The sequence below is a fragment of the Suillus subaureus genome (assembly GCF_016647635.1).
Source record: "Suillus subaureus strain MN1 chromosome Unknown BJ212scaffold_4, whole genome shotgun sequence".
Lineage (NCBI taxonomy): Eukaryota > Fungi > Basidiomycota > Agaricomycetes > Boletales > Suillaceae > Suillus > Suillus subaureus.
Window position 1 is genome coordinate 750,943 of NW_024538560.1, and position 17,922 is coordinate 768,864.

A 17,922-nucleotide genomic window follows, 5' to 3' on the forward strand; every position below is an offset into this window, starting at 1 on the left:
GAACAACACCTGCTTACGGTGAATGGGAAATCCGCATCAAGGGCATGGAACGTGCACTTCAGCGCGAAACAGCTTACTGCTGCTGAGGAAGTCATAACACGCAAAATCAAGATAAAGGTTGTCAAATTCGGCACAGACGTCTATCTTAGAGGTACTCGGTCAGTTCTCTTTGGCATACTTCGTGGAACTCACGTATTTACAAGTCACCGTCCCCACCGGTTGTGTCATATTTGAGATTGAAGGGGCGCCAATATTAAGAGAACTTCATTGGCACGTGAAGGTGCCAACAACACCCTGTTACGAGAGCTCTAAGAATGATTCCGTAAAGAGGAAACAAGTTAGATTGCTGGTTACAAGATTGCGATGACCCGAGTAGAACAGACAAGGTCGAAAGCAAAGAAAAGTCGTACCTAATATTCTAAGTTGAAGGTCCGCTAATCCCAGTTGGACCGTCTTTTTCATCACAGAACACGCCTCATACTCACTCCTTTACGACAAGCAGCAAACTCCGAACGGTTATGCAATCTACCACACGTTCGACGCCCCCTAGACTGGAAATCCAGTTATACATACAGAACTTCCCACTGGCCAATTCTCATTGAGACTTCGTACCTCTGTTTTATTCACTTTGAAATGCATTCATATTTATGTTTGTACAGAGTCATTAGATTCTTCATTGTCTCGTTCAAGGTAATCCCCTCCCGCTATTGATCGCATTAGCCACCTGACTCGTGTTCGGCCGGTTGAACGCATATCTACAAGATACGTAAGTCACCCCGCCCCCATCAGAAACATGCGCTTACCGCTCATAACTGTCCAGATACAACTCTTCATCACTGCAAGTCTTCTTAAACGCAGGATACTCGAAAAGTCTCCCCAACCAAGCTTCAAATTTGGTTCCTCGCGGCATTTCGAACCCGCGGTAATGTTTCAACACATTAGTCGCTCTGAAGATCCCTGCTCCGTCACGGCCTTGAGTGCCTTCCATCACCATCAATGAGTAGAAATAAACACCCACACGGTGCGACAACGACGTCTGCCCATCCCAAATCACCATCTTCGACCCAAAGCCCTGTTCCCCCTACCTCTCTTTCAGCACGTTCGAAAAGCTCGACTAATGATTGAACAGCTGCGTGAAACTCTTTCCCTCCAGAAATTTGCGCCTCTGAATCTTGAGCTTGAAGATACCTGTAAAACGCAGGCACGAGCGTTCGGCTGATATGATCTGATTGGAGCCGGACGAGCGCTTTCGCATCTGGCAAAAGAACACAGTTTACGTATGTGAGCACTTTCAAAAATATGTTGGGTTTCACAAACATGGATCTGTTGATGGCGGGAAGAGACTTCTATGTGTTGACTTTGCAGCGATACTTGGTGGTCATCACCTTGTTTAAAAACGTTGATCTTGTGAGTATGTGGAATGAAACGCACTCTTCGAGAAAGTCGAGGATAACGGTGCTTTCATTAAGTGCACGAGGCGGATCGAAAGCGTTGAGCATGAGCGCTGGGACTAGGCCTTTTGGCGATACATTTAGAAGTTCTTGCGGTTTTTGATAGGGATCGACTTCGTCTGCCGTGCATCAATGCACGCATACAGTCATTGTCATTGATGATCGACACGTTAACTTACAATACTACGTTATCGTCACCCTCAATCAGTCCGCTCTTCACCCTGTGGACTTACGGCAAGATTCGCTCACCTTGTAAGGAATCTCAAGATATTCAAGCGCAGCCCATACGCGTTGCACGAATGGACAAAAACAGCTTGCGAAGAGGGTAATGTCTTCGTCTTGAGCGTGTTGGTCGACGGTTTGGAGAGCTGGTCCGGTGCACGAGCGGTGGTAGACTTTGCCGGAGTCGGTCATGGTTGTTGTGAGGGTGTGGTTGTGTGGGGCCCCAAAATTACTAACGTGGAAAGAGAAGCAAAGCGGCAAAGGTGTGGTTACATACTGAGTCAGACCAAAAGAGAACGAAAACATGATTCCTTCTAATATATTTCCGCCATCCCGCTTTGCTTTCTTTCAGATTCAGACACCCCAGTATATGAGATAGACGTTCGCTATTTCAGTTCCTCACCTCTCAACGAAGGCCCACTGGCCCAGCAAATCATTTCGTACCAATTCACAGCGTTCTTGATCAGGGTGCCCAACGACTCGGACAAGTCTGCGATACAGGTCATGTCGCCGTGACTTTGAGATATCACGGAGTCCAGACGCATCATACTTCAACGCGGTCGAAGAAAGACAACTTTGTGAGATGAGGTCTTGGTCCAACCGGGCCTGGATGCACACGTATCACATTGTTTACCGGTACGTATCGAGATTGACTTCAAGTTGTCTGATGACCTGGACTTAAATCTTGGACATTCCAGGGATTGAAGTAGTTTTTCTATTTCAGTAGAAGGTGAGCCTGTAAGGGTGTGGTGTGGCAGCACCAGATGAGTGGAGACTCTGTTCTGCACGCAAGCTTCGCCTTTGGAGCTTCCGCGAGTTGATTCTCAATGAGGAATACTGAACAAGATTCGTTTCAACTGCGACTTCAATAATAACTTGTTACTCCACTCATTTACCAGGCTAGGATAGCCTCATCTAAAGCATATGATACCGCTACAGAAATATTGTATGTCCAATGTATTTGGCAAGATTCGTAAGTGCTTTTATTTGTTCTTCAGCTTAGCATCGACTAACCCTCGATTTAGCAAAGGTTTGTTGAGCCGCCTTCATGAAACATTGTAGGAAAACTTAGCAATCCCCCACGAACAAGACCAAAGCCTCCCGTCTGGAATCATACCTCTCGGATACCCTCTATTTTTGGCCAAGACTCGGAAGGGCACGTGTCCCGGGACCTCCTGGTCACAACTTACAACCTTGACTTGACTCAGCGATTGGCGATCAGTGATAGGCACATCATGAGCCCCACATCTATTTTCACCTACCGGTTGCGCAAAGGGGATGGCGGGAATTCCCTGATAAATTTGAATGATCACCATAGAAAGTAGGTAGTTAAAGGACGCCTCTCCCACCAGTCGAATTTGCCGGGGGCTTGGTCAACAGAATCACTGAAGGCCTCGAAGCCTAATCTCACGCTTACCGAGCAGCTCATTACCGTGAGCATAAGTCACTACGGATTCGATCTTTCATATGCTAACATAGCATTCTCTCTGACAGAACGACGATTCGCTGCCTGTTGAGCCAGAGAAGCAAACATGGCGTGCAAAATGATATCTCTGAGCTCCATAAGACTATCATACAACTAGGAATGTCTTGGTAGCAAGCCTGGATTTGCGTATGATTGGGTCAGGGTCTTCCCTTGCCCTGAATAAACGTTGGAGTAGGCTATCCGCAACTCCGTGTGCCTGCGCGTAGCATTGTACGGTTGCCGGAATACTGCGTTGTCCACAAGGATATAAAGAGCACCAGGATTGGCAGCTGGTACTGGTATACATGTGGGATCAACTTCCGGTGAGATTCTCAATGGACATGAAGTACTCAAAGTACTGACATGTACAATGAAGAGCATACGCTGCGTATATTGCTGGAATCCTCATCAGTGCTGTCGGTCTCGTTGGATCCAGCTAGTGAGTGAACCCACAATCGTGATGCTTCCATGCTGAGTTGTGGTTTTCCAGCTGGGCAGATAACCCCTAGCGGCTACCCGGATATATGAACTGTCTTTCGTCTATTGGACACTGAATCGTGTTTTCCCAGTGGTCGACACTGCTGACACGTTCAAGGAAATTTGACATGTCTTGGTATGAGTATAAAGCAAGTGGGTCCCTGGATATTAAGGAAATGAATATAGATGCGAAGGACGCGGGATCAGAGACTGCGAGCGAATGATGATGAAACTTCAGAGGAAACTTAGAGTGACGTTCACTCTCGTTGGAACAGAATATCGTCCGGAGGCACGCAATCATCAGTATGCAGACTCACATAGCCGAATGGTAGTAGTTCAGCTGGAGCCAATGTTGGATGTGAACAAGTCCTGACCGTATCATGCTAATGAGCATCCGCACAGTCAGCAGACAATGGACCACTACATCATATTCCGGGTCTGCCTGCGATTCTGAAGAGGTGCCTCGATCTCCTAATTTCCAGTCCGATGTCTTTGACGATGAGGCGGATGAAAATTGTCTACTCGACTGTTTACAGTGTTGCCTCATCTGGCGGCGACATATCGAGTTCCACTTCCGACTTCAACTTAGCATACACAACTCTCACTCGATCATCGCTGTCTGTCGTGTCGCATTCCGGAGTCCAGACTTGGACTCGGATTCTGACTTGAAGTCATGTCGGCTGCAAGCGTTAAGCGCCCGCCTGACGCAAGTGATGTCCCATACGTACATTCTGCACCAAGCGCTTGCCCATTCATCCTTCTTACTTCTCCTCCTCCACGAACAACATAACCCTTATAAACTGCGCTCTCAACAGCTCCTTCATCTCCTTACAGCCTTGTGCTCGCGCAGTCACAATTCATTACCCCGTAACCGCCGTGTCAGGTCGACGCTAAGCTTGAGATTATTGTCGAGCAAATTATCGTTGACGTGACAGGATGATCGTACCAGAAGGTCTTCCAGATCCATGGAATCTGGGATGATGATCATGGTTGGCACATTATTTTGTTTCTGCTTGCATCTCCGCTTTTGGGTCATTTCCTGAATTCTCAACCTTCCAGTTACTCGCTTCATCTAGGTATGTGCTTTCAATAACACCACACACATATAATCTAATTTTTATGTCCATTGAGAGTGAGACTCTATGGAGGACAGTGCCACAGTCCATCGTCCCCCTTCCTTACCATTCTCGTACGCTATCTCATTATCTTGGTTCACCATCGACACCATGCGTTGCAGAGACTTCTTAACTTCCGTGCCATATGACATCTCCACACGATGATCCACCAGACAACCTTAGCTAATCACTTATGGTACATGCTTGGGCCCTCTCGCATCGCCCAAACACCTCTGCAGTATTGTCTTGATACACTACTGAGTTAGTCAATAAGCTTGCACTTAAAGCATGCTCGGCCGCTTGCGCGGACCAAACAGAGATCAAGCGAGGTGTGCAATACTCTGTGGTATTTCCCATCACTGAATCGGACTTGGCCTAATATCATCGCTGAGTTTCAAAATCATACCTTTTCAACGACCAGCTCCCAACCCACGATGCATCATGATGGGCCAAACGACACCGCTATAGAAGCCTTGGATCAAGAGTCTAATTGACAGAGTTTGTATACCTTTCTCTGTATCCCCTGCAAGAGTTGACGGACTTTAGCTTCGGGTTAGTAGTGTGTTTTGAGTTAGTACGTAAAATTCGCGCTATCGCAGATAAATATCGTACGCCTTGTTACCAAGGGAAGTTCAGTCACCCACGAACAAGACCAACGCCTCCCACTACCTGTCGGTTCCTCTATTTTTGGACTGTACTGCGTGCTACCTAGCAGACCGGGCCTGACAGTGACAACTGACTTGTCTTAGGCCTTAACGAATCGCGTCAGGAATAATCTATTTTAACTACAAGCTGCGAGATAAGCATAGAGTTAAAGAACAGCGACTGACAGCGCCGAGGTTCTTACCAGTTGAACTTGCCATGGGCTTGGTCAATAGGATCGTCCAAAGCTTCGAAGTCACTCATGAGCCCAACCTCACCATTGCCCAGCAGCTCGTTGCTGTAAGTATCTACGATGAATACGATCCCCCATGTGCTGACATAACTTGATCTATGATAGAACGACGATTTGCTGCCTGTCGAGCCGGCGAAACGCACATGGCGTGCATACAACTACATTGCCTTCTGGACAGCGGACACGTTTAATATAAACATGTGGATGATCGTATCGTACGCTCACTACCACCATTATAATTTCGTTGGTCGGTATTAAATGAAATCTTCAAGCTCTATGATCCAACTAGGAATGTCGTGGTGGCAGGCCTGGATATGCGTGTGGCTGGGTTATGGCATTGCCGCGCCTTTCCTTGTTCTGAATGCACGTCCCGGTGCCATTTTCCATGTGATGTTTCCGATCGTGAATCGCACAAGCTTCGGGATGTTTGGGAGTCTGTGGTGTGTCTTTAATCGCGCTGCTATGGCATGGTACGCCCTCCCAGCTTTGCAATGACGTGCGAGCTAAGCAGCATAGCATATGGTATGGCGTTCAGGCAAGCATCGGAGGTTCCTGTGTGCTCGTAATGCTCAGAGCAATGTGGCCTAGCATATATGACCTGCGTGCGTTGCGTTTCTCATTTCCTGTGGTAATCATACCCAACTGAGGCTGGCCGATAGCAAATTCGATGCCCGCATCCTCTGGAACGAACACTCGAGATTACCTATGCTTCTTCCTCTTCTGGCTCATTTCGCTGCCGATCATTTGGTTCCCTGTGCACAAGGTGTAAGTACACTCATATCTTCTGAAGACGGTCATAAAGTGACCCTCCCCAGCCGCCACTTCTTCCTTGTGACACCCATCTTGATGCCCATAGCATCAATCACATTCCTCATATGGTGCATCGTGAAAGCTCACGGAATCGGTCCGATCATACACCAACCTTCCACGCTGCACGGATCAAAGCTAGGCTGGGCCATGGTGGTCAGTTCTATGTCATGCATCAGTAACGAGGTAACCCTCGTCACAAACGCACCGGACTTCGCCTCCCGTGCACGCACCCCGTCGGCCGCACTCCACTCACAGCTGTTTGCGATTCCTCTAAGTGCAGCGTTTGTAAGTTTGATCGGAATCCTTGTAAGCTCGTCATCGCAGGCAATTTACGGGACAGCCATCTGGTCACCTATCGATCTTTTGGGAAATTTCTTGAATGACAATCCATCGAAAGCCACAAGATTCGGGGTGTGTGATTTTGATGTCCGAGGAGCTAGGTTTATGTTTGATGCGCTTTCACGTCTACCTTTTCGCAGGTATGGTTCATCTCGGCATCATTCATGCTTGCACAGGTGACGTCGCGTATTTTCTTTGCTATTGGTTGCGAATGTAATGCTTCTTTTTCTAGATGGGGTGCGTTAAATAACATACCTAGACTCTATTGCGGGCTCCAAGCTGACATTGGTTACCAAGCACGAACATCTGCGCAAATTCAGTGTCGGCTGGATGCGATTTGACTGCACTGTTCCCTCGTTTTATAGTATGCACGTTTGTTGTATGTTCAGAACCAACATACTTAAGATTCGACTGCAGAACATTCGACGTGGCGGGTATATTGCCGCTACCGTTGGTCTCGCCATGTGTCCATGGAACCTTCTGAAAAATAGTGATGAGTTCACTTCTTACCTCTCCGCATATTCGGTGTTCCTGAGTTCCATTGCTGGGGTGATGGTATGTAGGTTCTGCAATTGTTCTTTTCACCATTCTGAACGGGTTGCTGTAGGTGACGGAATATTACTTTGTCCGCAAGGGTCATTATAACGTGGGGGACCTTTATAATACCGAAAGGGGCAGTTGGTACTGGTACACGTATGGGATCAACTTCCGGTGAGAGTCTCGATAGTCTTGAAGTGTCCAACCCTGACGAGTGTTGATAAGGGCATACACCGCGTATATTTCCGGGATCCTTATCAACGTCGTCGGTTTCGCTGGTGCCTAGTGAGTTAGTTGTCTCCAGATCGCGATGCGCCGATCCTGAAATGTTCTTTACCAGCTGGACGGACAGTTCCTCTAGCAGCTACTCGGATATACGAATTATCGTTCTTTACGGGCTTTGGAGTTTCTGCAATTGTCTATTGGACGCTGAATCGCGTCTTTCCGGTAATCGGTGCTGCTGACACGTTCGAAGAAATCGACGTATCTGGATATGAGCTTACAGCACGCGGTTTGCGGGATGTTGAGGAAGTAGACATGGATACGAAGGATGGGGGATCAGATCATTCTGCAGATAAGGAACTTGCCGAACGGAAGTCGGCACCAAATGCCGGCAAGAAGATGATGTCATAGTTTAGTACAGGGGTTACAACCTACCTTCATCTACACACCTGAAATTCGAACAGAATGTCATCAGCTGGAGGCACACAATCACCGCCTCTTGAATATACAGATTCGCATAGGCCTATGGGGGTTTCTTCTATTGATGGTAGTGTCTCGGAGCCAATGTTGGATGCGGAGCAACGAAAGAGTGCGTATCATCCATCATGACTGTTATATCTCTGCTCAATTTTGAGCATTTTAGCTTATTTCGCTGAGCCGGAACCGGTGAGTTTACTACTGAGAGTAGTGGGGATGCATGTGATTATCAGCTGACTCTCACACCAGGAAGAACGCGGAGGAATGAAGGGGGTAGGGAAAGAGCAACGAAAGGAATCCACGAAGGAGAAACAGTGATTGCTAACGTTGATGATCATGGGAACGCGATTAGTTCATGAATCAAAGCCTGAATTCGGGAAGGAAAAGTGCAGCTACCAATAGTAATACAGTTATAGGGATTTACTTGCCGCCATCGCGTAAATATTCCTCCCACCACGTTCTAAATCCTGTACATTCCAAGGGAAGTAATTTCTCTGTCTCAGTAGTAGATAAGTGGCAGTTGTAAGGGCGTGATGTGGCACCAGCGCCAGTTGGAGGTGTGGAGACAGGTTTTATATGATTCATGCCATTGAGACCAATGATATCGGCAAAGATTTTGCACATCTGGTACTTTGTGAAGGACTCGTTCGCCGAGTAGTGGAGAATTGGCGGTAGAGCATCGACACTGAGATCTGCCAAATCTCGTGTCTCAACGTAATGGTTTCTCACCAGAGACGAATTTGTACACACCCGTCAAGCGGACCAAAAAGGATGCAATGTCCAATACGTTGGTAGGATACCTGATCGCATAGTCATCCATGTTAGACTCCTTTGATTGGTCCCGTACAACATCAACGAGGATATTAACGGCTGAGTCTGCATTGTTAGGTGCAGGACCATACCTAGGCGTGGGTGAGATCAGAGTCAAAACGAAGTAGTGCGACGGGAGGTCACTTGCAATACTGGAACTCTCAGAACAACTGCCCTGGCACCCTGTTGCCGGGCTTGCAACACAGCATTCTCACCATCCCGTTTAGTCTGACCATAAATCTGAAGTGGGTTAGTAGGTGATTCTGGTATGTACCCGCCAGGGGGTGGCGATCTTCCATCGAAGACATAGTCTATTCATTATTGAATGACAGGAGGTTCACGACGGCTGTGGTACGCTGCTCACCAGTAGAGATATACACGAGTGTAAAGTTCATGGCCCTCGCGAGTTCAGCAAGGTACCCTGGCACTCCGACATTCAGCTGGATAAGCGTTATCAGATGTGCCACTGCTAATAATTATCTTCCGACGAACAAGTTGAGTTCCGACTTGATCCTGAGGTTATGTGATATGGATCAACGTAACATCGATGTCGATGTGAACATCCATACCTTCTCGGCAACATCAGGTCGTCTTTCAGCAGCGCAATGGATCACCCCTTGCAAGTCACAGTGAATACCTGCGCGGAACCATCTTGAAATCGCTCTCACAAGTGGGTTTAATTTCCTCTAACTTCTGCTTAGTCGCTTCCCTATCTGTCAAATCTAGCTGCACTAGATGGCTAGCGGTGCTTTTATTCTTCAAGCCCACAACCTCATATCGCAGTGCTTTCTCGAATGCCTTATGAACCGCAGTACCAAGAACACCGGATGCTCCTGGTTGTTCTTCAGTATGAGGTTTCTCAGATGCAAAGAAGACGTGTCTACCTGTAATCACAATCTTCGAGCCTGACATGAAAGAGATCTTTAGCGCAGTGACTTTGGCAGTTGAATTGTTCCAAAGCCCTGCCAGGCCACCATTGGGCCAGGCCTAGTTCCCTCGGGCTCCGCATGTGAGAAATTTATCAAGCCTGGGTACGATGTACAGATGCCGCCGGCGCTGTTGCCGCATCATTACATGTGCCTGCACCTCATTGGGCGCTCTTTTGAATTATTTGAATTAAATAATTAGTAGTTCTCAGGAACGTTCTTTTGTCTTCTACCAATCATGTCTGAGAACGGTTCGCTGCAGTGCTGGGGAAGCCTCACCATTCGACCGTAAACTTAATGCCAGGAACCTAGCTCGAGGTATTAATATTGCTGTTGCCAGATGCAACATAGGGCTTCACGGCAACTACGTACCATTGTCGATAACGTGGTATGTCGTGCTTCACTATCCAATCCATATCTGAAAACAAACTTCAAGATTTTAGCCAGATCAGCAGATCTTGTGAAATTCCGGTTATTTTCTTCTCATGGCCACGGAGAAACGTTAAACCATCCTCAGTAGAACTAGACTGTTTCCATGCAAATGGAACTCCCCATTCCCGAGCCCTGCTTCTCTGTCAAGCAGAGTTAAACGTTGTACGGCAGGGTTTGAGGGTCAAGATTATATGAGGAACGAGGCTCACCGTGCCTTCTAGAGATACACGGCGACTCTCCCATTCATCTTCCTTCACGGTGTTGGCCTCAGGATGACGTTGCCGCTCCTAGTCAAGCCTCGCCTTCGCCTCGACCCCGGTGCATTGCTACCGTCATCGAGCTTCGTGCAGGCTGCGGGGCTCGGCAGTCGTCTTCAAACTTCGTATTCACACTGTCACGTATCTAGCTTCCGGTGAGTGTCACAAGCCCAGTGGTGTGAACCAGGCGATCGGTCATTGACTGGTATACACAGCTCATTACTTTTGGATATGCAACTATATAGCCCCTCTATTAAAACGGTCAAGCAGGCTGGGCTTGGCGGAATGATCTCTTGCCCAGTCTTCGGAGATCATGATAAGGTCGAAGGCAAAGTGATCCTGGGTCCTGACTGCTCACAGAACGGTCGGCTGAACATATCTGTAAGTCTGATGCGATGAGTTATACACGTGAACTCAATAACTGTCGCTACTGTAGATCGAAGGCGTGTTTGAGTATGTCTCCGTAAAGGAGGATCTAGACGACGAATCTGCCCAGGGACCTAAAACTTCGAAATACAGGCATATATTCTTATCGTCCTCTGCCGTTATTCCTATTTCACCTATCCCTGACCCGTTCTCTGTTGTTTGCGACGTGTTTGGGGTATCACAACTTCCCGGTGACTCGAGTTTGAATGGACCTGCGTCTAGATCATGCGAGTTCAGCTTCGAAATTCCTCGCGGTAGTCGACTGGGGGAAGAGATGCCCCCCACCTTCTGTGCTTCGATACCTTGCGACAACAGGCGAGGGAGCCCGTCTATTGTGGAGAAGGCTGAAGTGTCTTATCGCGTTACTGCAGTGTGGGAGCCCTTAGATATGTCGGAGACCAGCGGGATGTGCGTTATCAAATGCCAGGCACCACTAGCTTTCAGATGCTTACTGCTCAGGTTACAGGCTGGAAGTTCCCATTCTTTTTCATCCGGACACAGACTTTCAGTCTATTGACGGTTCCAATATCGCGCCAGAATTATGGCTCGAAATGCCTCTTACACCAGAGCGATGTGTTCCATTTCATTGCGCTGTAGGTCGAAGGCGCGGCACGCATGTATATCATCTCACAAACATAATTTTTAGGTAACTCTGCCGCGCCCGCAATCATTTTCTCGACGTACCTCTGTCCCATATTTTGTTGTATTCACAACAAAAGCTCGATGTGCCATACTTGCCCGAGAAATCGCCGCCGATGCCACCATTGCTATTTCCCTAGTCCGTAAAATTACCATCAAGCCCCAGTTACCCCCTACTTTCCCTGACACCACACAACTCAGTGATGATTCAGATAGTCCGTCAGGCCCTTTTTCAACGCCACGGACCAAGCTCCTAAAGCGCACACCAAAGCCGGCTGGAACTGCAGTAGTTCACGTACCAAAGTCCCCTGAAGAGCCTTTCTCAGCTGCTGTCCGGTACAAACCACTCCCTGAATTACGACAAGCCTTCTCAGAAACTCATACTTTGAAAACGCAAGTGTCTGTTGGATTTCCAAAGCGGCCCCGTCATCCTAATGGCTCTAGTGGTTCTGAAAGCCAGACGTATCTGCCTGATGGCCTGTATAAGGGCAAATTCTGGTTGTCGAAGGATATGATACCAGGAGTCGATTGGCCTGGTGTTAGCGTTAAGGTGAATCTCCTCCTGCAACAGACGATTCACATCTGACAGATAGGTTTCAGTATTATTTGGACGTCACTGTTCTCTTTCGGCAGGATGCGTTAAGGGCTTGCGTTCCTATTCGAGTTTTCTGAGGCATTCAACTAGCAACCCGCTATCTAGATCTCCGTTCATTCAAAAGTACTGTCTGTTTTTCGTCGTTGTGGATTGTCTGATCAAAGTTAACCTGGGTATTCGTCACTTTATTGGATTAATATTATTATCAAGTACACATCATCAATATACAAACTGTATTAATACCATGCATACATCTCGACGTCAGCCCAGCCCAGCCTTGATGACCTTGCAGGTGACAGATTGTTCTGGTGTGACCCCAGTGCTCGCGCTGGACACTGGACAATTCAAATTGAACTCGATGGAACTTACAGCTTGCTGACCGCAAGTTGTCGATAGGGTTATCCGGACAAATAACCGTACACAAGCAGCTCCTATTTTGGGCAACGACATTGAATTTGGAATATTGGATGTACTTGCATGTTCTACACCTCTCTCCTATAGAAAAGGAAGACAGTCGTTCTGTAGTAACACTCGACGTACGAACTGTACCACGGCATTGATATCACGACCAGTATACGAATAGTGCATCGCATGATCAAGACGTGCTGGTGAATTTTACTGGTAATTCGTTCGCGCAATTTGTAGGCTTGTTTCTAACGTCGCATCACGTAGATATATCTTAGCAGGTTCACCTGGAAGTATACGCCGTACCTTTGCAATGTCACGAGCAGGTTACGAACGCCTTCCTATGCATACTGTGCCGGAACCAGGTCCACCGCGCTCTCGTTCTCGTTCCCGTTCTCGTTCGCGCCCTCACTCATTCCATATCCCTATAACCATCCGCTCATGGGATTTCACCAAGCTCTTGAAAATCGCGCTTGCGCTTGCTGTGGCTGTTATACTATACACGTTTTACTTCTACGAGCCGCACATCGAAATCACCTTCTACTCGCGCAAGTGGATAAACAGCGAAATCGAGCCCGTGGGACAACTGGCTGGATGTTTTAATGAGGGAAGGATTAGTGCAGAATATAACGCTTCTAGGTACTTGGAAGGGCCGAAGAAAGTAGAGGTGCATGCTGGGATGGGAATGAGACTTGGGATGGACTGCTATGAGTTTGCTGCGACAATTCCGCGATCGACTAGTACCATGGTGGACAGCAGGCCTTACTTAGCTCCGGATGAGAGGACACAGTACCATACGTACTGGCGCGTAGACCTCGCACCTTTCTCAGAGCGGCAGGAGTGGATGCTCAAGTCCTTTTTTGCGACTCAGGATCACGCAGCCTCGAGACTTGTTATGTGGTCAAATGGGGACTTGTCGACGAACTCTATACTTGCATCATATGCCAACATGTACCCGAATTCGTTCGAGATGCGGGTGGTGGATATCCCGAAACTGGCGAGTGGAACTGCGTTGGACGGGAGTCCATTGCTGAAGACAAATGACAAGAAAGCATGGACGGACGGCGATCTTGTCAGATTGCTAGTCATATGGAATTATGGGGGTGTGTGGATTGATATGGATTCACTATTGACCCGAGACCTTTCTCCTCTACTTGAGCACGAGTTCGTCACGCAGTGGGATTGCTACGGTAAGCACTTGTCACGCAAAGTCTATGAGCGCCATACTCAAGTTCGTCACGCAGACAAGATTTATCAGCCGTTAAACGGCGCCCTGATGCATTTCCACAAACACTCTCCATATCTTTGTGAAGCATTCAATATCATGGCGACTTCAGCAGCTCCTCGTGCTGATTCTACAGACTGGGGCGCACTGCTTTACCTCAAGCTCTGGCGCCGTCTCCTGGGTGCTCATATTCCGCCTTTCAAAGTCCTTCCATTTTGTTTCTCAGATGCCCGATCCTGCAGATTGGATAACAGGTTGCCTGATCCATTTGATGAGGATGATGGCAGTGAGGCACGGTGGTGGCGTGCTACGAAAGACGGGCTGCAGGAGGACGGAGACCTAGATGATGCGCTTAGGAATATGTTTGCTGTGCATCTCCATAACCAATGGGACAAGACATTCCGAAAGGGGGCTGGGTGGAGAGGTTACTTCTCAAGAGGTACGAGGAGAAACTTGCGGAGAGGGAGGGTTTGTAGATCGCGAATTATATTATTTGACACTGCACGGACATAACCGCAGATAGTTTGCCTCAGCTATTCGATGATTTATATACCACATGTTTATTCGTAATATCAGTTTTGCGCGAATCTTTCAGAACCCCATGACTATCGCCCCTATGAAATCATAAACTTGGACGAGGGCTAGACCAGCACTAACCTATGAATTTAACAAGTCAATCCTCGCCAATGCATGAGTCAAGGAATATTTCCACCTCATCCAAGGTTCGCTCTTTGCGCAGCCATTATGAGAAAGCCGCATAGTCATATCTTGTTGGTACGCCGAGTGACTGCCTGCTCCGAAGTCAAAGGATCGGAGGCATGAATACAGAGATACAACACCAGGCTACGCTCTAAAACTACTACGTTCGCACCTCCCCCGCTTGTAATTATCACTGCAGCTGGCTTGAATGGTATGGTTATTCGGGGCGCTGGTTTAACTATTGAGCTTGTCCTGTACTTCGAAGGTTATTGCGGCACTCCAAGTTCTGCATCCCCAGCGATATGGTATCGTCCGTAATGTTTCTATTCGTTGTCGAGTCACAGGTAATCTGAGTATGCCCGCAGTGTCAGTATTTGAACTCTGTTAACACAAATGCTACCATAGCTGCGCATGTGCCGGCAGCCGCTAGTACGACAATAACTCCGCCGCACATCTGCTGATGTGCACGTCGTCAGTATCCTCGCTCTCGGAGGAACCTAGAGTCATACGGAAGATGTCGACGGATGTTTACTCTTGTTCAAGAAACGTACGAGCCGGGAATAAAGGACGATGACAGTGGGTGACTTCCCATAGGCAAAATAATCTGGATTATCATATACCGGACTTTGAAAAACATTTTCCAAGTTACGCAATCAGATATTTTGTACGAAAAACCAAACCATAGATCAACGGAATATCATGGATGATATTTTATATCAATATCAAGCGTTGCAAAACGAGATAGAAACAGAAGTAATCGACGATGAAGAATCTGCACTCATTGCAGCTACTGTACTGGTGGGAACCGAGCTGACTCGACAAGAATGCATCGATGTAAGCTGGGCTTACTCATCGGACTCGTTGATTGGACACCGCGCGTTGTTTGCTGCTGTTTGTTCGAGCTCCTATATATACCGAGCTCATATCACATGTATCGACTATTGTCTCTTATCCTCATTCAATCCCATATGCTTCTACTTGTTACTCTTGTCTGATCTTAAACTTAGTGTCTCTACCCTTGGGTAGTTGTAACATGGTCAGACTGCCACCTGCATAACCATTACACCAAAAGGTGAAATACTGAAAGCTTAGCTTTCAGCATCAGTGACAGTATATGTACTGATTATGGGAACTCAGGTAAGCCAGTGTGCTTACAATTGACAGATGTCAACCACAATGACAATACCTTTGCTGTGCACAGCTCCTTCCAAATCCACAGATGAATACCCCATGGCAAGTGCTATTTGCAAGCTAGAATGATCAAGCCCTCATTACAACTATGGGCTTTGATTTGGAGACATTCACCTTCATACTCACCTCTGGCTTTGTGAAACATTGGTACCATGCACCCATTCCTCATGATAACATCAGTCAGTATGCTAATCCCCATGTCAAACGATGATCTCTTGATGTTGGAGGTGCCCTTGGCCTTGTATTACACTACCTGTTACAGTCACATGTGCCCCTATTCATTTTCCTCATTATACTTGTATTATGTCATGACTGTATGATGCCATGCCATCACTAGACCTGCCTTCTACATTTGTATTACATCACAATTGCCGCAGCTGTTGCTAGATGTCTCTTATCTCTGACTCACTTCTTATCTCTGACTTGTCTCTTATCTCTGACTCATTGCTGATGTAGTGCACCTGCCCTAAATCACTTATGTCTTATATATAGTCAACAATGTACTTAGTAGTACTTTACTTTAATCTTACTAGGTTTTCACCTGGATAACTCCTTTGCTTAGGATCTCCAATCCTAAGTCGTCTGAACTGATATTCAAAGCAAAGACACTCTCTTTGCCTTGTCTTACAACCCTTGCTTTTGCAAGGTCCTGATTCAACCTCAGTCATTGCTCTTATCAAGCTGCTGTCATTGCGACTATCCTAGTTCATAACAAAAGATTAAAGTCCTACTCTGACCCTCTCCATCAGGGAGGTCCCAGAACCCAGAAACCAGAACCAGACAGAGAGAAATGTAACATTCCCTGTAACCAGACACATCACTAGACCAGACGATCAGGATGTCAGCACCTACCACCACCTCAGAACTGAAAGCTGGAGCTCCAACATCTTACAGTGGAAGCCCTCAGCAGGCTTTACAATGGTTGTATTCAATTAAAGCATACTTTGCTCTTAATGCTACAATCTACAACACCGACAAAAAGGAAGTCATCACTGCTCTCACATACATGACCGAAGATAGTGCTATGGGATGGGCCCTCACCTTCTACACTGAAGTTGACAACTCTGTTTCCAAGTCCTATGGAACCTTTGTGAATTTTGAGACAAAATTCAAAGAAGCCTTCATACCAGCTGATGCCATTGGCACAGCCATGAACAAGCTCTGCGCCTTGAAACAGACAGGCAATCTCACTTCCTACATTGCCAGCTTCAAGACCCTTGCTGTGCAGGCCTCTGTGAAGCAAGACACCATCTTGATCACCTTTTTCAACGATGGACTTAAGAAAGGAATCAGTAATTCCATTTACCAGATAGAAACCATTCCCACAGACTTTGACAAGTACATCGCTGCAGCCATTAGGCTCAATAGTAACTGGCAAAGAGGTGCCATGTTCCATCAGAACAACCACACCACTACCAAGCCAACTGGACAGCGATATGTACCCAGACCCTCCATTGATTGGCATGACCCAAATGCTATGGAAGTAGACCAGCTTACTGAAGCCAAGAGAAACGACCATATGAAGAAAGGGTTATGTTTCACATGTCACCAGAAGGGACACATGACTAGAGCATGCCCCCAGAAGAAGAATGGAAAAACCCTCATTTGTTACAAAGAGATAGAAGATAGTGATAAGGAAGATGAAGATACAACAATCTGCCGCCTAGCTGAGGATTTTTAATGTGGAAGACTGGATCGACATCAGTATCTTCTGATGTACCTATCAGACTTGTATGAAGTATTGGAATCAGAAAGGAACTTCGCATTCCCATTTCCCTTATCTCGAAAACCCATTTGAAAACCATTGAAACAACAGCTGTTGTTGACTCCGGTGCTGCTGGAACATTTATCTCCAAGGACTTTGTCAAAACCCATAATACCAGAACACACAAGCTAACAAAACCATTCTGAGTCACCACTGCAGATGGAAGCTATGCGAGAGGAGGTGCCATCACTTGTTATTGCGTCCTTATCATGAAAATAGATGAACAATCCATGATTGGAAAATTCAACATCACAAGACTTGGTCACTGTGACCAGATTTTACTCAGGATTCCCTGGTTGTGTGCCATGGATCCAGTAATCAGGTGGAAAGTGGAAACATTAGAACTTTCTTGAACTGAGAAAAGCAATCAGATTGAAGAAGATGTCGATACTGAATGAAAAAGGAATAAGCTCCCACCTCTTTTTCAGAAGGATGTCAAGAAGGAGCCAATCCCAGTCGTAGTGTTGCAAAAAGCACCTCCTGTGAAGTCTGTCCCAATTATGTTGTCCAAAGAACCGCTACCCTGAGCCACCATCAAAGAA

At 47.0% G+C, this 17,922-nt stretch overlaps 7 protein-coding genes across 7 annotated transcripts; 5 read left to right on the plus strand and 2 right to left on the minus strand.

The window, feature by feature from the left end:
* Positions 1 to 487: 487 nt before the first annotated feature.
* BJ212DRAFT_1325481 (glutathione S-transferase) lies at positions 488 to 1,960 on the minus strand. Its single transcript, XM_041334568.1, has 6 exons — positions 1,685 to 1,960; positions 1,432 to 1,570; positions 1,318 to 1,370; positions 1,019 to 1,255; positions 804 to 957; positions 488 to 755 (listed from the first exon to the last, which is right to left on the minus strand). The coding sequence occupies exons 1-6, from the start codon at positions 1,863 to 1,865 to the stop codon at positions 686 to 688; spliced, it is 834 nt and encodes a 277-aa protein (XP_041197669.1). The 5' UTR covers positions 1,866 to 1,960; the 3' UTR covers positions 488 to 685.
* A 3,631-nt stretch (positions 1,961 to 5,591) lies between these two features.
* On the plus strand, positions 5,592 to 7,944 carry BJ212DRAFT_1261845 (permease for cytosine/purines, uracil, thiamine, allantoin-domain-containing protein; the record flags this gene model as incomplete). Its single annotated transcript, XM_041330215.1, has 12 exons — positions 5,592 to 5,672; positions 5,731 to 5,840; positions 5,898 to 6,095; positions 6,142 to 6,227; positions 6,285 to 6,390; positions 6,441 to 6,846; positions 6,915 to 6,955; positions 7,072 to 7,138; positions 7,192 to 7,329; positions 7,382 to 7,485; positions 7,537 to 7,589; positions 7,652 to 7,944. 12 exons carry the CDS (start codon positions 5,592 to 5,594, stop codon positions 7,942 to 7,944), a joined length of 1,683 nt encoding a protein of 560 aa, XP_041197670.1.
* BJ212DRAFT_693773 (uncharacterized protein) lies at positions 7,861 to 8,379 on the plus strand. The gene is made up of 4 exons (XM_041343833.1): positions 7,861 to 7,943; positions 7,998 to 8,122; positions 8,177 to 8,199; positions 8,260 to 8,379. Exons 2-4 carry the CDS (start codon positions 7,999 to 8,001, stop codon positions 8,326 to 8,328), a joined length of 216 nt encoding a protein of 71 aa, XP_041197671.1. The 5' UTR covers positions 7,861 to 7,943; position 7,998; the 3' UTR covers positions 8,329 to 8,379.
* Positions 8,380 to 8,430: 51 nt separating this feature from the next.
* BJ212DRAFT_1262508 (uncharacterized protein) lies at positions 8,431 to 9,732 on the minus strand (the record flags this gene model as incomplete). The annotated part of the gene is made up of 7 exons (XM_041330271.1): positions 8,431 to 8,702; positions 8,761 to 8,912; positions 8,942 to 9,131; positions 9,185 to 9,260; positions 9,313 to 9,333; positions 9,390 to 9,436; positions 9,489 to 9,732. 7 exons carry the CDS (start codon positions 9,730 to 9,732, stop codon positions 8,431 to 8,433), a joined length of 1,002 nt encoding a protein of 333 aa, XP_041197672.1.
* A 240-nt stretch (positions 9,733 to 9,972) lies between these two features.
* BJ212DRAFT_1325526 (uncharacterized protein) lies at positions 9,973 to 12,449 on the plus strand. Its single transcript, XM_041334569.1, has 7 exons — positions 9,973 to 10,134; positions 10,190 to 10,590; positions 10,651 to 10,816; positions 10,872 to 11,269; positions 11,328 to 11,454; positions 11,508 to 12,050; positions 12,101 to 12,449. Exons 2-7 carry the CDS (start codon positions 10,451 to 10,453, stop codon positions 12,170 to 12,172), a joined length of 1,446 nt encoding a protein of 481 aa, XP_041197673.1. The 5' UTR covers positions 9,973 to 10,134; positions 10,190 to 10,450; the 3' UTR covers positions 12,173 to 12,449.
* Positions 12,450 to 12,511: 62 nt separating this feature from the next.
* BJ212DRAFT_694302 (uncharacterized protein) lies at positions 12,512 to 14,431 on the plus strand. The gene is made up of 3 exons (XM_041343834.1): positions 12,512 to 12,716; positions 12,768 to 13,690; positions 13,745 to 14,431. Exons 2-3 carry the CDS (start codon positions 12,814 to 12,816, stop codon positions 14,236 to 14,238), a joined length of 1,371 nt encoding a protein of 456 aa, XP_041197674.1. The 5' UTR covers positions 12,512 to 12,716; positions 12,768 to 12,813; the 3' UTR covers positions 14,239 to 14,431.
* A 633-nt stretch (positions 14,432 to 15,064) lies between these two features.
* BJ212DRAFT_1325528 (uncharacterized protein) lies at positions 15,065 to 15,699 on the plus strand. Its single transcript, XM_041334570.1, has 2 exons — positions 15,065 to 15,222; positions 15,626 to 15,699. The coding sequence occupies exons 1-2, from the start codon at positions 15,124 to 15,126 to the stop codon at positions 15,677 to 15,679; spliced, it is 153 nt and encodes a 50-aa protein (XP_041197675.1). The 5' UTR covers positions 15,065 to 15,123; the 3' UTR covers positions 15,680 to 15,699.
* Positions 15,700 to 17,922: the final 2,223 nt, after the last annotated feature.

Coding starts and splice junctions, on each gene's coding strand:
- BJ212DRAFT_1325481 (XM_041334568.1), bottom strand. CDS start 1,865: ATGACCGACTCCGGCAAAGTCTACCACCGCTCGTGCACCGGACCAGCT. Junction 1,371..1,431: donor ATCCTCGACTTTCTCGAAGA/GTGCGTTTCATT, acceptor ATGACCACCAAG/TATCGCTGCAAAGTCAACAC. Junction 756..803: donor TATCTGGACAGTTATGAGCG/GTAAGCGCATGT, acceptor CGTATCTTGTAG/ATATGCGTTCAACCGGCCGA.
- BJ212DRAFT_693773 (XM_041343833.1), top strand. CDS start 7,999: ATGTCATCAGCTGGAGGCACACAATCACCGCCTCTTGAATATACAGAT. Junction 8,123..8,176: donor GGATGCGGAGCAACGAAAGA/GTGCGTATCATC, acceptor TGAGCATTTTAG/CTTATTTCGCTGAGCCGGAA. Junction 8,200..8,259: donor ATTTCGCTGAGCCGGAACCG/GTGAGTTTACTA, acceptor CTCTCACACCAG/GAAGAACGCGGAGGAATGAA.
- BJ212DRAFT_1325526 (XM_041334569.1), top strand. CDS start 10,451: ATGACGTTGCCGCTCCTAGTCAAGCCTCGCCTTCGCCTCGACCCCGGT. Junction 10,591..10,650: donor TGTCACGTATCTAGCTTCCG/GTGAGTGTCACA, acceptor TGGTATACACAG/CTCATTACTTTTGGATATGC. Junction 12,051..12,100: donor GGCCTGGTGTTAGCGTTAAG/GTGAATCTCCTC, acceptor GATAGGTTTCAG/TATTATTTGGACGTCACTGT.
- BJ212DRAFT_694302 (XM_041343834.1), top strand. CDS start 12,814: ATGTCACGAGCAGGTTACGAACGCCTTCCTATGCATACTGTGCCGGAA. Junction 13,691..13,744: donor CACGCAGTGGGATTGCTACG/GTAAGCACTTGT, acceptor TTCGTCACGCAG/ACAAGATTTATCAGCCGTTA.
- BJ212DRAFT_1325528 (XM_041334570.1), top strand. CDS start 15,124: ATGGATGATATTTTATATCAATATCAAGCGTTGCAAAACGAGATAGAA. Junction 15,223..15,625: donor TCATTGCAGCTACTGTACTG/GTGGGAACCGAG, acceptor TGCTGTGCACAG/CTCCTTCCAAATCCACAGAT.